General features: G+C 45.8%; 1 protein-coding gene across 1 annotated transcript in view; it reads left to right on the top strand.

The window, feature by feature from the left end:
• PRKCQ (protein kinase C theta) overlaps nucleotides 1–14049 on the top strand; it is a 71990-nt gene extending 57941 nt beyond the window's left edge. The window contains exon 17 of the mRNA XM_069458639.1: nucleotides 13742–14049. Coding sequence (XP_069314740.1) covers nucleotides 13742–13768 — 27 coding nt within the window. The 3' untranslated portion in view covers nucleotides 13769–14049. The remainder of the gene's footprint in view (nucleotides 1–13741) is intronic.
• The last annotated feature ends 2355 nt before the right edge of the window (nucleotides 14050–16404 follow it).

Raw genomic sequence — 16404 nt, 5'->3', positions numbered from 1 at the left:
TAAAATGTTGTGACTTCATGACAAAGAGGTGGATGTGTAAAAATGGAATAAATAAAACAGACAGACACCCCTTAATAGTTTAATTCCCTACTTGTCCTCCCCCCACCCCGAGAACTTGATGCTGTCCTGTTGATCATCAAAATGTAGCAAGTGTTGAGTTGATGTTGTAAACTTTGGAAAGCATAAAAAAAAAAAAAAAAATCCCAAAATGGGTGAGAAATTCAGATAATTCTTAATTGTTGTTGTTATTGAAACTGCAAGGGGGTTTCAGACTAGACCCAGCTGCCCACTGCACACAGATCCAATTGTTGTGACGACGACGGTTGCCAAGGAAGAAAGGAATCTTAATGCAAAGGACAGACATCTTTTGGCAGAATGGGAGAAAGAGGTCCTGGGCTTTTTAAGGAGGGGCCACATGCACAGGTCGCAGGCCCTGGGGCAGGTCATGGGGGTGGTGACCTCTGGCACCAGGAATCTCCCCCAGGCGCCTTCGGAGTCTCAACTTCATCTTGTAAAAATTCCACCATCTCCGGGAAACAACTCAAAAAGTTCAAGTTGTTAGTTCAGGGAGAAGATTGTTAAAAAAAACACGTAGGGGTCATTGAGATTTGTTCATAGAGCCTGTTACGTTGTGCTTACATCCCTCTGTCTCCTCCAGACAAGATTTCGGGTGGGAGTGGCCTGCGGGGGAGGGGGGGCCTTCCCCATCCTCAGGCCTCTCTGTGGACGCTGCCTCCTCCAAGGCCAAGGTTGGGACGGAGGGAAAACTCGGCTTTTGCCCTCAGAAGTTCCACTGAAAAGTCAACTTACAATAAAGCAGACTTTCTCCTAAGAGAAAAGCCATCAAATTTATTTTAATGTGTATATGTTGGAACCCTCAGAAACAAAGATTCCACTCCCAGCAGGGCTCAGAAGCTCATGTGCCTTTCTGGTAAAATGGGTGATGGAGGAGGAAAGAGGAATTCTGCAAAGGATTACTCCTGAGGAGGAACCAATGGGGGACAGAGATTAACTGGTAAATAATTCCCTTCGGAATTTAAATGAGTCTGAGAGGGTGGGAAAGTCAGAGAGACCTTGAGACTTCTTCCGTCAGTCCCGCATGTCAAAATGCTGTATTTTGGGGCAAACTAGTTCTAATTTCCCCCACCAACTTCTCGCCACCCTTGTGGAATGTTCTCAGTCCTTTCTGCAGCATTTATTTAAGGCAGGACACTTTGACCTCTGACCTCCCCCCTTGGGACCGCTAAGGCAGCACGTTCCTCATTCCTGGTTCATCCCCTCCACCGGGGACTGCCCCTCCGCTGGCCCCTTCCTCCTCCTCCTCCTCCTCCTCCCCCCGCCTTCAGGGACCACTCAACAGGGCGAATCAAAAAATATATGAGTGCGCTGTGTAGAGGGTGGGGCGGTGGCGTTCCCACAAAAGACAGAACCTGTGACCCGTGAGACTGTATTTGGGAAGAGGGTCTTTGAGGATGTAACTAGATGAAGGATCTTAAGAGGAGATCATCTGGGATTATACGGATGGGCCCTAAATCCCTGTAATGTCTGGCATCTATGTCTAGATGCTCAATGTAAGAGAAGAGAGGGGAGGGTTTCTCACGCACACACACATACATATACACACACACATACATACACATACACACACACACACGCACACACACAGCAGACACAGCAGAGATCAGACTGACGCTGCCACCAGCCACGGAAGAGGCAGGAAGGATCCTGTCCTAGCGCCTTTGGAGGGAGCCCGGCCCTGCCCACACCTTGATTTTGGATTTCTGGTCCCCAAAACTGTGGGAGAGTAAATCTCTGCTGCCGTTAAGTCACCCAGTTTGTGGTCATTCATTACAGCGGCCACAGGGCACTCGTCCACTGCTCGGTGGAGCCAGCGGTGTGCTGGGACAGGGCGGTGGTGACATTTGCGGCCACCATACCTGCAGGCGGGGGCTTCACGTTCCCGCCCGACCCTCACACAGCTTGTCCTGGGACGGGACTTCCCGCCGTCGCTCCACTTTCTGTCCACGGGAACGTCCCACCCTGGTTCTCACCCTTCTTTGCATTTTCCCTCACCAGCCTCTAGTATCCTCCTAGACATGAGACACAAGACACAGGATACTGGATACTGGGTACTAGATACTGGATATGAGGCTCAGAGCTTTCCCACCACAGTGGGAGCTGTTTCTGTTCGTGACTCAGCGGCCGTTTCTTCCTGGAGACGTGACGCCCCCACGGTGGATGTCCTTTATGAACTCGGGTCAGTATTTAGAGGGACAAAGATTCCCCTGTGCACGTGTTAACTTGTCATTATAAGAAGGAACACAGGAAACACTGAAGTCATCACCGGCGAGGGGCGAGGGGGTGAGGGATGAGGTGGCCCTGGTCTGGGAACACCTCGTACAGTTTCAACTCTTGAAACATCTTTGTGTTCTACCTACTCGAAATAAAAAATTAAATCAAAAAGAGTAGAAAGGGGATAAAAATCTGCAACCGAAGGCAAGCTAACACAAATCAATCTAATTGCATTTCAAACGAATAATATAACCCTGTTGAAAGAGAAGGAAAGAAGAAAGGTAGGAAGGAAGGAACAGGAAAAAAAAGAAAAGAAAAGAAAGCAAACCCACATAACACTTCAGAGGCAAGGATTTTAAAATTAAAGGGGTAGAAAGATCTTGTGCAAACTCTGAAGTACCACACACGCTGCAGGGAAGGTCTTCACCACCTTTCCGCCCTGAAGTTCAAGGTGGAAGCCTTTGGGGTCATCCTAGATGCTTCCCCACCCCTCCATCCCCATAATGGGGACCTTAAAACACCCCTCTCCAAAATCAAAAACAGTAGACAAAAATAAGCAAGGATATGGGAGATCTGAATAATGGTTCGCTAGCTTGAGCTAATAAACAGAGAATTTTAAAGTCAGTAAACACGGAAAATGTACCCGACCTCACAGGGTTTGGTGAGGATTAAATGAGTTAACACACAAAACACCTCATGGGTGCCACGCAGCGAACGCTCAGTAGGTGCACACCATCATTACGCTCAAAATCCAGCCAACGAGAACACCAACACCTTCTACAAACCGTAAGTCATAAGTCTGCAGCTACTGACGACAATTAGGAAGTAATGCCAGGAGAAGAGGAATAACATTCCACGTGAAAGTCTAAAGCACACTTGCAAATTTTCTAGATTAAACAGAAAATTACAATGGAATTCACAGACTATTTAGAAATGAATGGCCGGCCGGTGGGTGAGAGGAAGGACTTCAACTAATTGAATTCATTGCTTGCCTTCTCCCAGCACGTGTCCTGGCCACTTCCCTGCCACCCACCGGGCCACTCCATCGTCCCGCTGAGGTGACACCGGAAGCTCAGGGCCTTAGCCAGGCACCAGGGAAGACGGCCAGGCTGAGTGTGGATGGATCAACACAGTTCGGGCACCCACATGCAATCGTTTTAAACCACATGCCTCCTAAACATCAGAACAATCACTCCATCGCCTCCACATGAATTTTGGATTATCAAAATAAAATCCAGACAGGAAGAGAATTTCTCTGCAGGCGCGTGTAGTAATCAGCACACCGTTATGAATTTTTGGTTTGGTTTGGTTTTTTCCAGCACTACGGACTTTAAAGCAGCTTTGGATGCTCAACCAAAGATATAAATCTGAAAAACAAGTGGAAAATCTAAGTCCGGCAAAGCCTACTCGAAATTTCAGTCACTCTTGCAAAACATCAGCCAGTGACATCCACCGAACCCGAAACTACCCACTTGGAACTGCCCCCTCCTCCCTCCCCCCGTTTCCCTCCTCAGCCCCCACCCCTCCCACTGTCAAGGATGAGAGCTTGTTTGTTGTTGCCCTGGAAATTGTGCTTTTAAGGTTTTCTGCCGAGATGTCATTGTTTATATGGTAAGGTGGAGCCCTCTAGTGTCCCGACGTTGTATTACCTCCAAGAATGAAGTACGAGGCTGGTGTTCACGGTGGTGACTTTATGGAGAGGAAAGTTGGTTCCACGGGCTGTCTCTGGTTCTAAAGTGACCAAACCCCAGAGCAGAATAAAAATATGAGTCTTTTGTATTTTGTGTGCATCGCATGTCTGGTCATTTATACAAAAAAATCCAAATTGCTGTATAACGGTGAATATTTCACACTCCCAGAAGACTCATTTGCCAAGTAGCCCACAAACTGGTCCAGTCAATGGCGCTCCATCCATCACTCGACACCACCAACCCCAGAATAGCACATGGAAACGCACGGTCTCAGGAGTCTCAGCATACAGGGAATTCCACGGTGGCAGCCGTCAGACTTCAACGACTGGTGCACAGTATGATCTGTCACCTCACCCTAACACGCGCTTGTCCCCACGACTTCACCTTCAGGAGCTAGATTAGGAAGATCTTAACCTGAGCTTCATGAATGAGCAGGAATTTCCTGTAAATTTTGAGCAGGTGTGTATACATGTATTCTCTTGGGTTTAAGATTCCTCTTTATCATTGGGTTTAGGGAATTTGATTATAATATGAGTCAGTGCCGTTTTCTTCATGTCTCTTGTGCTTGGAGTTTATGATCGTATTGGATCTGTGGATTTAAAGTTTTCATGCTTGGAAAATTGGGGGGACATTATTCCTTTCAACATATCTTCTGTCTCCCTCTTCCTTTGGATCTCCAACGGCAAATATATTCAGCCACATGAAGTTATCCCATAGTTCATTGATGTTCTGGGTTTTGTTCTTTTTCTTTTTTTTCTTTTTTCTTAATCGCTTTTGTCTCAGGGTCTTGTCTTGGATAGTTTTTATTGCTACATCTTCAGGTGTACAAACCTTTTCTTCTGCGATGTCCAATCTGCCATCAATCCCTACCCGTGTATTAATCGTCCAGATATTGTCATTTTCACCCCTGGAAGTTCAATTTAAAAAATACCTTTCATGTCTATGCTTAATGTTCAATATTTCCTCTAGCTTTTTGGACTTACAGGGTGCAGTTACAGTAACGCACTAAATGTCCTTTTCTATTATGTTTATTCTCTGTGTCATTTTTAGGTCAAATTGCACAATAGTTTGCATGTTGGACACGCATTAGTCCATTTCAACTTTATGGCTCTCATCTCATCAAAACAATTATTCCAGTTTCTCGTTCGTTCCACTTTTGAACTGCACCAGGGTTTTACATGTTAATTATGTAATTAACTGTGATTAAATCATCAAACCCAAAATGAAGATCTCTGCGCTCACACAAGACTTTCTAATTAATCTTACACTAAGTCAACCAAACATTTGCATCTTGTCGTTGACAAGTGTCGTTCAAAAGTGGCTAGAGCTCTATCTAGCTCCTTGTCTGCGGTGGCGGTGATGAGGGCCGTGCCCCCGCGACGGTGCCCGGCCCCTCCGTTAGCGCCGCGGGGAGCTGGTCTACAGGATGGACAGACGTGTTATCGTAAGAGCTGCATAAAGATATATATTAGTTTCAGGGTACTTTAATAACTATTTTCTGATTACAAAAATCATAAAAGCCTCGGGTCAAACATGACAAATTGACTATAACATGATCTCTTCACTCTTTTTTTTTAAAAAACTCCACTAAAAGTAAACTCAGAAAGTGGTTTAAAAATTATAATTAAAAATTACAATAATAAAAAACGAGAGAGGAGACAATAGTAGATGAGAGATTTCAACCAACTTTTGAAAGAGGAAGACAGGGAGTGGCAGCCAACTCCAGGGGGGGCAGTGACACGACCACCCACAACCTGGAGAGAGGGGTGAGCCGCCCCCTCCCCCAGAATCCCAGAGAGGCCCCGCCCTTGCAGATACCAGGGATGCACGAATGAAGGGTGCGGTTCTGGAACAGGTGGACTGGCCGAAAGCCCCTTGCATGACAGGTAGGTGCTAGGACCTCTGCCCCCCTACGTGCAGCTGGGCACCTGGTCCCCCCACACACCCCAGATGCAGGAGGTTTGTCTCTGGACAAACTGCACCCAAGCACCTCTGGATTCAGGGGCAGACGTAGCGAAGGGTAGAGATATTGATGGGACTGAAAACAAGAGAATTAAGTGAAAATTTATGGAGTAAAATACGGTACTCTTAGTCCATTTTTTTTTCTACCCTGCTGCCAGAAAAGGAACAGTTGGTTAATGACACTCATCTCTGACCCAAAGCAAGAGATTAGGCAATTCTTCTGTAAATAAACTGAATGGCCACTGAGAAAGATGTACCAATATTATTTGAGGAATCCCTCCAACATTAAGACTGAATATCTGGCTGGAGATACTGTAGTAAATTCTACCAGTTAACCAAAAGAAAAACGAACAAACCCTACCAATGCATACACAGCTTGCATTCAACGTACTAAAACAACATTGTAAATTAAAATGGATAGCTAAAGACATCAGGTGTTTGAGGAAAGTCTCCAATAATAGAGATACCAAAACATACCTATGGAGAAAAACGAACCCAGACCAATATAAACATTGCAGAGAACAGACGAAAATCTTTTTCAAAAATATGTAAGCAATGCCCTCGGAGTAGAAAGAGAAGTTTTTGCATACATAAAATAAGAATAGAAGACTACAGAAGGGGAGCAAAAAGCAAAAAGAGACCTTATAAACTCGAATATGTATTAATAAAATGGGTTAAAAAATCAACCTAAAGGCAGAAGGGTAAGTTGAGGCAGGAAGGAGGGGAGGGTGAGCAGGAGATTGCTGTCTTGTAAACTTTCCTTATCATCGTGACACTTTTAACTCCGCTCATGTTCGTGTCAGTTGTCAACGTGTTGTCTCTCAGCTCCAAATCCAGCCTTCTCCGCCCTGCCTGTCATCCTGAAGCTGGTCCAGCCTCCTTGGATGGCAGGCGCAGACGTCAAGCTCTGTCTGTAGAGGGCGCCGGGGGAACGTCAGGGACGGCAGGGCAGAGGACTAGCTACTCTCCCAGGTGCCAAGGCACTGTTTTTCCTCCTAGAGCAGCTGCTGGTGCTCACCCTCCAGAGAGTGTCTCCGGCACCTTGGCAAACCAAAACACCAAACACTAAGTATCTGTGTGTCCGACATTGAGAACAAAGTACCACTGAGGCTAACCATTTCTCGTTCATTCTTTCTTTCATTGATTCCTGAAACAACCGATTATTGAGCCTCAGCCACGTCCCAGGCACTGAGAACACAAATCAATGAGCACCACGCAGGCCCGCAGCCCTTTCCACTCTAGCCGGAGAGACGAGCACTTGACTACGACGCACTGTGCTTCGGTGCACAGTAAGGTAAAAACGGTCTGATGCAGTGTCTGAAGCGTCCGGTGACACCTTTCCCAAGGTCCCTCCAGCCACTAGCCTGCTGGAAGCTTTGTTTCTATGGTTACCAAAGGGCTCCTCTGAGACACACCAAAGTCCGCAGTACCCCGGGCGTCAGCTGGGAGGTCACGGGTCAGTGACATCGGCTGCGTCCGAGGGACAGCAGAGTGGTGACGAAGACCTGGATGCTGAGCTGGATTCTAGAGGTACCGGGGGGGGGGGGGGGGCACTCAAGCCTCCCAGACTCTTGCATAACGAGGACGTGCAGAATCCCTTTCCTGTTCCTGGTTTCCACGTAGCAGGGACCCCCTGCACTGAAGCCTCTCCTTGTTGTGACGGACTAAGATGCTGGTGGTAAACTCCGTAGTGTTTGTGGGATTACGGTGTCACTGAGAAGTCTGACCCCTGCCCCGCTCCACCGCTCAGTGATCTCTGGTGCAAACTGCTGGACGTATCAACGGATGTTCTAGCGCAGAAAGCGAACGGTCTCCTCAGGCACGAGAGCCACCAGCAGCTCAGCAGTGCCTGGTGCTGTGCCCAGCCCTGAGTGCTCATTGGCAGAGCAGATAAAATATAAAATAAAAGAGTACCCGGGAAGGAACAGAAGAGTAAGATGAGAGAGAGAGAGAATGAGAGAGAGGAAGGAGAGAAGAAGAGAAGGGCTCACATGGCCAGGACCTAATGTGCAGATACTAAATTTAAAAGTATCTTAAGCTGGGCATGGCGGCACACGCCTGCAGTCCCAGCTACTCAGGAGGCTGCAGCAGGAAGATGGCTTGAGCCCAGGAGTTAGAGATCAGCCTGGGCAACACAGCAAGACCCTGTCTCGGAAAAAAAAGTGGTCTATTCCCTTAGCAGAAGTCTCGAAAGTCACACAGTGCTTTGCCTTCTACAGTGAAGCTTGGGAGCAGGAAGAGCAGTTACTACCACTGTTCTCTGGAAATTTAAGTCTCCTTTGGTGCATCCTAAGTGGGGAAATGCAGGGCCAGACTTTTGCCTCCGTCCCTGGTGTCTGTCCCAGCACTTCACGCGCAGCAGGTGCGAGGGAGGAGAGGAGGGGAGGTGGGAAGGAGTAGACAAGGCCCAGCTTGCGCGTCACTGTTTCTTGCAATGGTCCCAGCTGCACTATTTGGACTTGAGTCACTAGAGGGAGGCAGAGGAACGTGAGAGAAGCCGCCGTCCCTGCCCCTGCCGGGCAGGACCATTCCAGACCTGATCTGAGGCTGAACGTGCTTCGATGGCCGGGTGAGATTAGCGATCAGAATTGGAGTCCTCAGCATTCCCGTTAATTCATGATGTGTATCCTGCCTTTAATCAGAGTGCAATCTCCACATTTATAGGAAACAATAAGAAAAAAGCTGCCTGTCCTAGAGCAATGCAGAATCATGGAGTGGAAACCCGAGGAGGGGACTCTCGGGGCATCCGGTCGGTGGCACCCAGCAGACGGTGACTCAGCAGGAAAACACGCAGGAATCAGAGCCTGGGGACCAGCACCAAGGCTCTCTGGCTTCGTGACCCTCACCTAGTGACCGGTCCTCCTGGAACCCCAGTTTTCCTTAATCAGTAGGATAACAGCAAGCACCTCCACCTTGTGGGGTTACTGCTCAAGGCGCGAAAACTGATAGATGAGAAAAATCTCCCATAAAACAGCAAAGAACCACATGGATGTAAATCCAGTTGTCATGATTATTAACCCTGTGTTCCAGTCATGAGGTTGTCACTTAATTATGTTCTTAAAGTTTATCAACAATTAAATAATGAGATTCAGAGAACAGGAGTAAGTATAGAGCCTGTTGAGTACAAAGCTTAAAGACAGCCACTCGGAAAACGGACTCCAGAGGCAGCGGGTCTGTGCTCCAAGGCTCCAGCGCCACAGGTAGAAGCAGCTCCAGCAAGAGACAGGATTTATTATTATGCTAGTGCAGCCCACTGCGTGCCGAGGAAGATCACCGGAACATTCTGTCTGGGGGAGCAGTGTTCTGAGGGGTCACACCGGGTGCCGCTGGGCCATCCCTAACCATGTCCAGGAAAAACCAGAAGTGGCAACTGCGTGCTGTGTGACCGGGCTACGTCACCCCGTGTCTCTCAAGGCTCAGAGTAACGTAAAGCTCCAACAGCTTTAAGTCTGAATTATTGAACTTCGCAAGTTCTCCAGTGAGAGTCCGGAGACAGATCTAGAAGGGAAGGAACTATATTATGGCCAGTGCGTTTGGCATCTAACATGGTACCCGGTAAATAGGAGATCATTATTTTTTTTTAAGTTTAGTAAATAAGTAAAAACACCTATATGTAGGAAAACCATATAATTTACTAGCTAAAAAAAAATTTTTTTTGTTGTTTTTTACTGAAAAGAAGCATTGTTAGTAATTACTCCAGAAAACAGGTTAAACGCAGGACTGTCCCGGGCCCGCTGAGACCTGGGCCGCCGCCCTCGCTGTGTGCGGGCATAGAGCTCAGGCACACTGCTCTGGGCAAGGCACGGTCCTGCACATGTTACGGTATCAAGTCATTTCATCTGCGTGACATTCGAATAGGTTGGTCTAGGATTAACCATCTTCAACACACATTTACTGACCACCTGCCATGTGTCCCAAGCCTTCTAGAAGCTTGGAATACACCAAAACTCAACCACCACCACAAGAAAGATTTGGGTCCTTTAAGAGCAGGGGAGATGGGGAAGACAGACAGTAAATATTAAACATACTAAACAAGTAAATCCCCTAGTTTGCTAAAAGGCAATGCGGCTACGGATAAAAGCAGCGCAGGGCATGGGGCCCTCGGAGCTCTGGATGAGGAAACCCAGGTGGAGCTGGCGGGCAGCAGGCTCCCGACTCTAACCGGGCAACCTGGCCACTTCCTGCTTTCCCTTTCAGTTCTGACGTGCACCTGACCTTGCTACATATTCAAATTCACTTCCTCCATCAGTGGCAGAGAAGATCACACAGAACCTGGCATCAGTGCCTTGAACGAAACTCAGTGCTCCCACCGTCGATGCCAGACATTCCCTGCCCCCAGAGACTTGATCTGGGTGACAGTGGGGTTCACACAAGGCACTGGGGCCCCAGAATCACGTGCCTACCCAGCAGGCATGAAAGGCACGTCCCCATTTCACCTGGAGAACGTTTTGCTCATGAGTTTGAGGAAGTGGCCAGCCAAGCCCACCAGACGGAACCAAGAAGGGCCGGGTTTCCCGAAAGCCTTGAACTAACGCTGGCATCTCAGCGTGTCTGAGCCACCTAAAACCACATGATGTCCAACTTCCTCTCTGCCCCCAACCTCCTCACCCTGCTCTCCCCAGCTTCTTGACCTTCCTCATCTTGTGACTCTGGCAAAGCTCCAGGGAGCTTATTCAACCTGTCTCAAGACACCCTGTGCCAAGAGAAAAAAGAAAGAAAGAGAAGATAAAAAGGCGAGTTCAGTCTCCAGGGCAAAGGCTGCCAAGAGCCCGTCAATAGCACCAGGCTAGACAGAGCACAAAGGCGGCTTTAAATGTGAACTCCAGTCTGCAGAGAGAGACGGGGCATGTTCTCAGCATTCTGCGTCTGTCCAGCCGTGGGTGAATGTCCCAGCCACCAGCCTGCACACCATCTAAAAAGCAAACCATGCCAAATATTTATTGAGGGCTTACTATGTGCGAGGCACTATGCTCACAGTTATTTACTTGTGTGGACACTGTAGCTTTCACCTAAGTCTCTTTCTCTAGGCTTCCATTTCATATCTATAAAGCAAAGGAGTTTTAAGTTGATAGTCTCCAGAAACTCAGCTCTAAAATTCTGACTAGTTCCCTGCTAGAGCCTGGGCATCCTGAAAGCAGAGATGATGTCTCATTTATCTTTCTTTTCCGGCACCGGGCACAGGCCATGACATGGAGGAGATGATGGGTGAATGCCCACTAAACAAATCAAACTTCTGAAATAAAGTTCTTTGAGAAGGTTCCAACAACCAGCCAAAGACTGACTCACATACCCATTACAAAGGTACACAAAAAATATCATATGATTTTCCCACTGTTGGGACAGCTGGGCAGATAAAGCTTTTGACCTACACAAAAGAAAATTGACTAACTTCTGCAAACGTTTCAGAATCTAAAAGTATCTTCAAATACACAGTCAAATTATATGACAAACAACCCTTTATTTAAAAATAAACCTCATCTTTTGAAGAACTAGTTTGGGGGACTTATACTTCTGAATTTCAGAACTTATTACAAAACTCTAGCAGTCAAAATAGCACTGCGCTGGCATAAAACCCAACATACAGATCAATGGAAGAGAGAGTTCGTAAATAAGCCCTTACTCTTAGGGGCACTGATTTTCCTCAAAGGTGCCAAAACACTACAATGGGGAAAGAACAGTCTTTTCCATAAATGGTACTGTGAACAGCTGGACATCCACATTCAGAAGAATAAATTTGGACCCCAACCTCACACCACACACAAAAGTCAGCTCAAAATGGATTATAGACCTAAATGTAAAAAATAACACTTTGGAACTCTTAGGATAAAATATGGAAGTAAATCCTCATGACCTTGAGTTAGGCAAGGATTTCTTAGATATGACAACAAAAATATAGATGCTAAAAGACAAAGCAGATAAACTGGACCTCATCAAAATAAAAAATGTTTGTGCTTTGAACAACACCGTCAAGAAAGTGGAGACGTCCAACAGACCAGGAAAAAATATTTGTAAATTATATATCTGATAAGGGCCTAGTACCCTGAATATACAAATAACTATTACAACTCAATAAAATGACAGAAATTCAGTTTAAAAGTAGGAAAAGCATTTGAATAGACATTTCTCTAAAGAAGATGTACAAATGGCCACTATGCACACATGAAGGTGTGCAACATCATTAGTCATTCAAGAAATGCAAATGAGTTGCCACTTCACCCTCACTGGGATGGCTACAGCAAAAAAGACGTGGGGAAATTAGGACCACCCTATATTGCTGAGAGGAATGTAAAATGGTGCAATGACTTTGAAAAATCATTTGGCAGTTAAATGGTAAACATAGAGTTGCCATATGACCTAGCAATTTCTCTCATAGTCATCTGAGAGAACTGAAAACACACATCTGCACAAGGCTTCATGGCAACATTATTCAGAAAAGCCAAAAAGTATAAACAACCCGAATGTCCGTGAACTGGTGAATGGCTATGCAAGTGTGGTACTCGACTCGAGCAGCAGAACGCGGTTCAGCAACAGAAAAGAATGAAGTACTCTTACATCGTACAATGTAAATGAGCCCCAAAAACTTTGAGCTAAGTGGAAGAAGTGACAAAAGACCATGCTTTATATGATCCCACTCGTGTGACATGTCCAGTGTAAGCAAATCCGTAGAGACAGAAAGTAGGTTAGTGGTTGCTTAGGGCTTGGGGTTGGGGAGATGGAAAGTGACTTCTAATAGACATAGAACTTCTTTTGAGAGTGATGAAAATGTTAAAAAATTAGATTATGATGGTAATTACACAACTCTGTAAATATGTGAAAAGCATTGAATTGTATATTTTAAATGGGTAAACTTTATAATATGTGAATTGTATCTCAATGACACTTATATTACAAACTGTCAACTCTAGAGGGAAAAAAAAAACTTATTTTTTAGCCAAGGTGTCAAAATCTAGCAAATGTTAAGAGAAATTACTTGTTGGACTTTAGTACCTAGAGGTGATTTTAAAAATGTATTATCCATTTAAATATAATAATATTAGCATTTAGGTTCCCAGAACAGAGATAATATTATTATCGATAGCTATTTGCTGTTGGAAAGTTTTAATATCTACTAATTTTATTTTGTGCCTTGAGCCAGGAAGTCTTACTTCTTAAGGACTCCATGAAGTCTGCCTGTGTCTTACTGATGAGGAAATTGAGGAGACACTACAGTGATTTATTCGGACCTGTCGCGATAGCTAAATAAAGTGAGGGGAGAGAAGCACAAAGATAGCTTTTGCAAAATATACTCGGCGCAGTGCCCTGACAGCCGTGGTCTCGGAGATGCTGATGACGCTGAAAGTAGCGCTGTCCTGGCACACGCAAGTCCTTCCGGAAACAGTCAGGAAAAGATGCATGTCTGGAAAAAATTTTCCAACCTATTCTTATCAACCATTCTTATTCTGACACAGTCATTATTTGTTTCTGAGAAAATAGATAATAAAATCGCCCTGCTTCTTGGGAGCAACATGGATTTTCTTTCCCTGCTGGGTTTTCAACTGTAGCTTTCTCTTTGCTCAGTCACTTCTTGGGCTAAATTCACTTAATTCGACAGATTGCCCAATGTGTATTCCAGTTGCAACAGTTTGGTATGTGTATTTACAGTGTGTATCGGAGAAAGCAGGTGTGTCTGGTGTGGAACACTGCCCGGAAGAAGCTGGTGCTGTTCATTGCAGCTGACAGTCAGAAAGTTTGTTATTTTTTGGTCTCCCCTGCACTTTTAGATATCTGTGTTATAATTCCTTCCCGCTCCACCCCAGGAGCTGAGCGGCAGACCGGAAAGATGACTGACTAGTCCAAGGATCCAAGCCGTCGATGGTGTGTCGTCTGCCCTGTGAATCCACAAGCAGACAGCAGAGACACCGGACTCTGTCTCTGGGGTCCGACTGCCACACTTACGACAATGATGGCAGATGGAGGAGGGCCCAGAGCATGTCAAAGTCGCAGTCACGGGGCCAGTGCTAAGCCCGGCTTATCACCAAAGATAAGGAATAGACCGAAAGGCACCTGCACAGATAAACTAATCAGAATTTGACAGTCGTACATACATGCAGTGGCAGCTTCCTTTCCACGTGTACACGAAGAAATTATCCCTCCCTGCACCTCGTGTATTCATTTCACTCACATGTATCAATTGTCTACCCCAGGCCAGACAGTCTGCTAAGGAGCAAGCGTAAGTAAAGCACAGGCTCTCCCACAAAAGATTTTACCATCTAGAGGGGGGCAGACCAGAATACAGATACACACAGCAAGATGTGATGTGTGTCACAACTGAAACGCACTATGGGCAAACTGTGGGAGAAGAAGGCAATTTCCAACAAAACGTTCAGACCTCAGGTTCTGTGACATGTCCCTGAGACAACTGATGGAAACTCTGCACTTCCTCCTGCAAGTTTTCAGATTACTGGGTTGCTTTTGTGTGAAGGATCTCCTAAATCAGGGGTCAGCAAACCGTAGCCCATGGACACCAAGTTGTCCACTGCCCACTGTTGTTTAAATAAAGTTTTATTGGAACACAGCCATGTTCATTCACTTGGGTATCGTCTATGGCTGCTTTTGCACTCCAGCGGCAGAGCTGAGCAGTTATGAAAGGGATGATATGCCCAGGAAGTGAAAAATATTTGCTATCTGATGCTGTACAGAAAAAGTTTGCCAAACCTTATACTAAGAAAAAATATTCAATAGATTTAACAGCAAAGGTTTCATATAAAGAAAACCAGAAAATCTAATCAAAGCACCTAAAAAAGATTCTAAGCAAATGGAAGCATATTATATGGTAAAAAGATAACATAAATATATATATCAGTTTTCCCAAAAATTAATATATAAATTTAATATCTTTCCATTAGCATCTCAATGGGGTTTAAGGGTTTTCTTTGCTGGAGTTTTCATTGCTTGCTGTTTGCTTTAAACTATATAATATGATCTCAACATTTATATGGAAAATACATGCCCACATGTAATCCAAAATGTTTTGGAGAAAAGAGAAAAGGGTGACTTGCTTTAGGAGGTATCAAAATAGAGAATCCAAAACTAGAGCCCAGCGTGTGTAAGAATGTAATATATGGAAAAGGTAGCATTTCAATTTTGTGGGGAAAGGATGGATTATTTTTAATACTGTCAGCAAACTTTTAGGTAAAGGTGATGGTTTTATTTGCATCTATTTTCACTCTTTCCTCTCCCAAATCAACAGCAAAATGACTTTCTTACAGCAGAAAGCCTCCAGGATCGGGAAGACAGGAGAATCTACAACCGTAACCACATTCAGAAGACAGAAACCAGATGGAGATGGAGGCAAAAGACCGAGCCAGAAACAGGGAAATCCTAGGACCCAACCGACGCGTACTGCAGTTCTCCCAGCATCTCAGGCATTTCACGTATCTATGGGAATAAAAGTGGGGGTAAAAGACAGGCCGAAAGAAAGAGGGTTTGTCGAAAGTCTATTTAAGAAACACGTTCACATGTCTTCCTCCCCATTCCAGCCCTGAGGCTGCAAGTTCTTCCTACTTCTGCAAAAGATGGAGGGTTTATATTCAGAAGAGGGTAAAACAGGGAGTGTCTCTGGTCTGGGGGATCCTAGAGACGTGAATGAAAGGGATTAAACACACATATGCCGAGACCCCCTCCCAGCTGTCTTCCCCTATTTGGGTCCCTAACTTAGAGCCAGGCCTTCAGCCCAAGTGAGAGATCAGTTGAGCTTTCTGCGGGACGGGTCAGGCCGAGAGCACAGGACAGCAGCCCAGCCAAGAGTGTTCCCTTTTCCTGTCCCTTGGGGGAGTGTGCGTGTGTGTGTGTGTGTGTGTGTGTGTATGCATGTGCCTATGTATGTATATGCATGTGTGTATATGTATGTGTGTGCTTATGTGCCTGTGAATGTGTGTATGTGTGTGTTTTTATGTATGTATGTGTATACACATATACGTATGTGTATTTATGTGTGCTTGTGTGTATATGTGTACATGTGTGTTTTGTGTGCATGTGTGTGTATGTGTGTTTGTATCTGTGTGTATATGTGTCTGTACATATACGTGTGTTTATGCATGTGTTTATGTGCATGTGTGCATTTGTGTTAGTGTGTATGTCTGTATGTCTGTGTGTGTATACATGTGTGTTTGTGTATGTGTGTGTGCATGTGTGTGCACGTCTGTACTACACTGGGTCTTGTCCACGTTTTCTTTCTTCCCAACAAGGAGGGAGCCCATGGTCAACTCCGCAGCGTCTCCACCTCCAGCCAGCCTGGCACACAGCCGGCACTCGATTCACGCTGTGGAAACCAAGGAGCCTCCAGCCGAGCAGACTTTCCGCCCGAGGCACGGAAAGTGCCGCAGGAGATGAGGCTGGACGCGAAGGGGCGACGCCCTTGGCTGCGCCGGCCCTGGGGAGCGACTGGTCGTCTGGTCAGCACCGAGCCCGTGAGGCCGTC

This window comes from Eulemur rufifrons, chromosome 25, assembly GCF_041146395.1.
Source record: "Eulemur rufifrons isolate Redbay chromosome 25, OSU_ERuf_1, whole genome shotgun sequence".
NCBI classification, from domain to species: Eukaryota; Metazoa; Chordata; class Mammalia; order Primates; family Lemuridae; genus Eulemur; species Eulemur rufifrons.
The sequence above is the reverse complement of the archived record's forward strand: the minus strand, read 5'-3'. Positions and strand labels throughout refer to the sequence as shown.